This window comes from Xenopus tropicalis, chromosome 3 (assembly GCF_000004195.4).
Source record: "Xenopus tropicalis strain Nigerian chromosome 3, UCB_Xtro_10.0, whole genome shotgun sequence".
In the NCBI taxonomy this organism is placed as follows: Eukaryota; Metazoa; Chordata; class Amphibia; order Anura; family Pipidae; genus Xenopus; species Xenopus tropicalis.
The window spans coordinates 140,361,041-140,367,196 of NC_030679.2; the positions used below are offsets into that span (position 1 = coordinate 140,361,041).

Here is a 6,156-nt window from a genome sequence, read left to right on the forward strand (position 1 = left end):
TTATGTAGGTTGGGGACCAGACCCCTAAACTTCCACAACTGCCCAAGTAGTTCCCCAGTAGTTTTCTGCTGATTCACAGAACATTCTCTGAGCTGCTACAGTATGCACACAATATAACAGGCACAAAACAAGTAATTATTTCATATTCACATTACATGGCAGCTCAGAAATCAGTGTAGTCTGCATCAAAACTGATCAATAATCATCCTTTCTATGTAACCTCACCATCTACTAATGATGAGTTCCAGTGACCTCTGAGTTTAGCTTCTCAGCCGCAGCCCAGAGCGCACTGAGCACGTGCAGAGCCGCTGGCACACAGAAGGTGGACTAACAAGATCCAAACATGGGGAGCTGCTGGGTACAACATTAAAAGTGAAATTGATTGTTACTTATCGATGGCTTCTACGGCTAAAAAGTATACAGTATACAGCAACGTACGGACAGCTGGCAAATTGGTGCACTGGGCCAGTATAGCGTTAAAGAAAGTTTTTACCCTCAGCAGGGTTACGTTTTTTAACCCTTAGGAGTGAAAGGGTTAAACTTAAACTTGGCCTTCGTGGCCCTTCATTTAACTTTCCGACATGTTTGTCTTGAAAGCGCAAGCCAAGCCCCTGGGAATTCTTCTCTGTGTCAGTCCTATGTGTCAGCTAACAAGCAGAGCAGCTGGACTGATCCCCATGGATAACACTCCCACGTGCAGGCAGTTATTTCCCTCTATGCCTGATGGACCCTCCTTCCCAGTTGCTGCTGGGTTGGCCACATCCTCAGCCCCCACACAGCCTTGGGCTTTTAGTACCCCCGTGCCCATGTTCCTGCCTGGATGTGACCTCCCTGAAGGAAATATAAAGAAACCTAAGGTAAGGCCCAGTGGGAACTTATAGGGGAATCTGCAGGGTCAGACTGGGCCGGTGGGGAACCGGAAAGAAAACAGTAAGCCCCATTGACCCAGACCCAATCGAACTCTTCCCCGCTGATTTCCCTCCCCCGAGAAGATAAGTATAATAAGGGGGTTGGTCAGGTGTTGGGGACCCCTGGGGGGATGTGGGGGTCCCTGCACACCCCAGTCCAACCTTGGGAATTTGTACAGCATCCAGTGTATAGCAACAAAGTATAGTCTGGGGACCTTACCTGCTTTATTGATAGTAATAGCAATAATTTGGGTAGCAGCCAAGAAATATGTGGCTACCTTAAGGGGCACCTAACAACCGTTTCTCCCACCTAAGGTGCGGGCTAATAGAAAGCATGGGGGGAGGAGCCAATCCTATGTCACATGCTTGTGCATAATAAGCCAACTGGGGAAATCCTTATTATATGTAGTGTGCCAATATGGCCAACTGTACCAGGAACTCCCTCCCGGTGCAGGCAGCACAGTGCTTCCTAAGAGCATTTCCCCGGTGGAGGAACAATTTTGCTATGATAGGTCCCTTTTAAATTTGACCTTGCCCCACAGTGGCCTGTGGCTGGGTCACATGATAATGTATCAGCGCTCAGATGTTGTGGGCCAGATGTTTTTTTTGATATATTACACAACTCACATGTGACTTAAGTATCCTTTATAAACTTTAGTGGGGGTAAATGAAATGACATGAAGTGCAGCTGCATGCAGGAGGTTCAACAACGCCTCACCTTCACACCTCCAACTTCTACCCTCCCAATTAAGCACCTTCATCAGGGTCGGACTAGCCTGTTAGGGCACCAGAGGATCTCCCGGTTGGCCCAGGCTGTAATGGACCTCAATCTGGGAGGGTTTCCAATAGCCCTTTATTATTGGCACCATAACCTCTATAGCATTTGGTACTGTCTCCACCTATTGTGTTAATGGGCCCTCAAAGTCGGGTTAGGCACTACAGGTTGTATCGGAGGTGTAACTATAAATGAAGAAGACACCACGTTGCGGGGGGGCTACTGGGTTGTATGTATATGCTGTAATTGAATTACTCCTCTGCATTCACTGGGGCATGTACTAAGTAACGTCTAAACCCCAACAGGACAATGTGGCTAAATACATAACCTCCTTCATAAATACCTGTGCCTCATCTCACCATACACAATGATAAAGAGAGGCTTCAGATGGTTTTTTTTGCCTTCCTCTGGATCAACTGGCAGTTAGGCAGGTTATATATAGGCATTATGGTTGAACGTGATGGACGTGTGTCTTTTTTCAACCTAACTTACTATGTTACTAAAGAAAAGCAGCCAGGCAATCATGTTAGAAAAACAATATCATTTACTTAAATACCGAAACATGACACATATAAAATCGTACAGCACTGGTCCAGGTTCATGTTACATTCGCAGTATAAAAACAGAAAAAAAAACAATAATACATTTCCCAACATTAAAATAGATATATCTTTTTTTTTTTCTTCTTCTGTTTCCCGAACTTGCGCTTCCAGGAAGCATCTATAAAATACCCAGACGGCTGAAAGTACCTTTCTCTGTGTGTGCGCTGTTTCTTTAAATACATAGACGCTATATATATATATCATTAGTTAATGGGGGATTTCTGTCTCCGATACCAGCAGAGAAGAAACCTCACCCCGAAACACCACGAACTTCTAAAAATAACACCCTGCTCGAGTCGGAGCCAGAATACTGCGCTGCAACAATTCTGCGGGTCCGCCGAGCAGCAGTGGCCAAGGTGAATATATATATTTATATATAAATGTCATTTCTGTAAACTTAAGTTCAAAAATATTCGCTGCATTTTGTATAGGCTATATATACCCATCCAGTTTTATCCCAATTCCACGTATTGCAAATGCTTTAGAAAGGAATGCATACTGTCCAAAAATAGGTCTATTGAATAAAGAGTGCAGCATTGTATCAGTATGGAGATACTCCTTATCATTATACAGTGCAACATGTTCAGTATCAGTGTAACAGACACCCTATCCCTTGAACTTGGGCAGGTGTATAGACACACCTTGCACCTATTACACAGAATACAAACATTTCTATTGGTCCCTTTCCAAATTACCACCTGACACCCCCCCCAACCTTCTCATAAGATGCAGTCACATGACTATCAATATGACCGCCTTCCTCATATTTCACATTATGTTGTTCTGTTTCTAATCAATGTAAGTGCTGGGTTTAGGGACATCACAGGGGGGTCAATCTGTGTTGCTGCTAGTAGAGTCTGACAGCAGCTTCAACCCCCCCCTCACCAAAGTGTATAAGAAATACATTTGCAAAGACACACACAGGCTCACGTAAGGAAATTGTGCACATTTGCCCCATGCAGCAACCCATAGCAACCAATCAAGTGCTATCTAATTTGATGAGCAAACCGCAGGCGGCTGCTAATTGGCTGCTTGTTGTTACTGCACCGGAGAAAACGTGCGCCCGCGTTAGTACCCGAGCCTGTGTCACAGTTTATACTTCTTCTTCAGACATAAGTGCAAGTCCTTCTCCTCGATGCAACAAAAGTTTGTAGCCAGAGCAGCGACAGTAGGAAGTGTGGAGTGTTTGTAGAAGGGGGGCCCCCCATGAATGTAACAGCAGAATGTATGGGGCTACTGCCGTCTCATATCGGATGTCTCAGTTCAGGTCTCCTGTGCTTCCGAATGCCTTGGAGTAGATGAATGTACGGAAGGAGACGAGCGCCTGCTAGGGAGCTCCGAGTCCATCTTTATTCTCTACCCCCCCTTACTTGCACCAGCAGCCTCAGCCCACCAGTGTCCTCAGAAAACCTGATGCCCTTTCCCAGTAAGCAGAAGCTGGCAACCATGTCGGGCATGTTCTCTCACCCTCACCTTCAGCTGCTCCACTTGCTCCCTAAGGGCCCCGGCTGTGCCACTCAGGCCGCTGTTCTCATTCTTTAGCTCTCGCACCTTGTCTTCCAGCCGGGCGATTCTCTCCAGCTTTCGTTTGCGGCACTTGGTGGCAGCCAGGCGGTTCCTTAGCCTTTTTCTCTCCACCTTGATCCTCTCCTGATCCTCCATGTTGATGGGGGATAGAGGTGTAGGAGACCCTTCCCTACTGTCCACCCTTACCCCGGCGGTATCGGGCACAGTCTGTGGCTCCTCTTTAAAGGGTGAAGCCCCAAAGCCAATATGAGTTTGTGGTAAATAGTTAATGGTGGCAGAGGGCTGTCGGTAGCAGCTTGGGTGGTAATTGGCCAGGTTGGTGTAAACAGCAGCGTCCCCATAAATGTTGCTACCGGCAGGGGAGGCAGCGCTCCCCCCCAGGGGAATAGAGCCCCCGCCTAATGACACATTGGGAGGGCACTCACGGTTCATCTTGTGCAGGTCATCGAGGGCCTTAACGAACCCATCCACAAAGCCTTCTTGCTCCTCCGTTATGCCATTGCCACGGGACGAGTAGTAGAGTTGGCCACCGCTCGGACCACTTATGACCCCCGGGCCACTGTGAATGATCATCCTTTCAAGCTCCGGGGCAGCCATTTTCAGACTGGAAGGCGCAGGGTGATGGGAGGCAAGTGGCGGTGAGTCCTGTGGGGCATAGTAAGGCAAGTCGTGCTTGGCCAGCCGGTAGGGTTCCGTCAGGTGCCCCAGGGTGGTTTTCAAGAGGGCAGTGTCTGGGCGCGAATAGGCTGACAACAAGGAGTCATCGTGGTAGAAAGGCTGCTCCATCTTGGAGCACATGGAAGTTGTAGGTGGGTGCTGGATCCCACAGACACAGCGCTGGGACTCTGCTAACCCAAGCTGGGGGGCAGCTCACTGTCACTCCTGTAGGGCAGCTCTGAAATACCCACAAGTCCCCCTAAGCCAGGGACAAAGTGTGTGCAACAGGTGGGAGCCGGTAATGGGCAGCAGTGCAGGCTGGGAAGGATACAGACCCCTTGGCTGCTTGTGGCTGGATCAGCTCCGTCTCTTCGGCTTCTTCCGTGGAACGTTTTCCTTCTGACAACTCTCCGCAGGCGCCACAAGCCTTTATACGCCGGTCCCGCCCCCCGGAAGGATCGAAGCAGCCGCTGATTGGCCAGCTGTCTGGAAACGTCAGTCGCGATGCGGAGGAGAGAGGGAGGCGGGGCGGGGGGTGACGTCAGTGCCAGGAAGCCCGGGCTGCTTGTAAACAGGAGAAGTGGGATGGGGGGAGGGGAGCTGGGACTGCTATTGTCTCTGTGCGCCTATACACGGGACCGGGAGGCCGGCCCATACTGTGTGTGTGTGTTATATGCACCGACATGCAAGTGTCAGAATAATGTCTGTATGCACGTCACACAAATGTGTAGCGTCTGTCATCCATCTATAGTCTTATTGTGTCGTCTAGCCCTGTCTCTATATCTATCATCTGTTTATCAGCTATCATCTATCTATCTATCTATCATCTATCTATCTATCTATCATCTATCTGTTTATCAGCTATCATCTATCTATCTATCTATCTATCATCTATCTATCTATCTATCATCTATCTGTTTATCAGCTATCATCTATCTATCTATCTATCATCTATCTATCTATCTATCATCTATCTATCTATCTATCATCTATCTGTTTATCAGCTATCATCTATCTATCTATCTATCATCTATCTATCTATCTATCATCTATCTGTTTATCAGCTATCATCTATCTATCTATCTATTATCTATCTGTTTATCAGCTATCATCTATCTATCTATCTATCTATTTATCCATCTATCTATCTATCTATTTATCCATCTATCTATCATCTATCTGTTTATCAGCTATCATCTATCTATCTATCTATCTATCTATCCATCTATCTATCATCTATCTATCTATTTATCCATCTATCTATCTATCATCTATCTGTTTATCAGCTATCCATCTATCCATCATCTATCCATCTATCTATCTATCCATCATCTATCTATCCATCTATCTATCTATCCATCTATCTATCTATCCATCATCTATCTATCCATCTATCTATCCATCTATCTATCTAATCTATCTATCCATCTATCTCTCACTCTATCATCTATCTATAAATCTGTTTATTATTTCTCTATCTATGTATCTGTCTCTCTATCATCTATCTATCGTCTTTTTTTCTCATCTATCTCTATATTTATCATCTATCGCTCACTATCATCTATCTATATATCTGTTTATTATCTCTATGTATCTATCTGTCTCTCTATCATCTATCTATCCGTCTATCTATCCATCTATCTATCCATCTATCTTTTAATCATCTTTAGAGATGCACCGAATCCAG

General features: G+C 46.1%; 1 protein-coding gene across 1 annotated transcript; it reads right to left on the reverse strand.

The window, feature by feature from the left end:
* Positions 1-2,366: 2,366 nt before the first annotated feature.
* Positions 2,367-4,751, reverse strand: junb (jun B proto-oncogene). Its single transcript, NM_001044490.1, is given in 1 exon segment — positions 2,367-4,751. A coding segment is annotated over 1 exon segment (924 nt). The 5' UTR covers positions 4,611-4,751; the 3' UTR covers positions 2,367-3,686.
* Between the last annotated feature and the right edge of the window lie 1,405 nt (positions 4,752-6,156).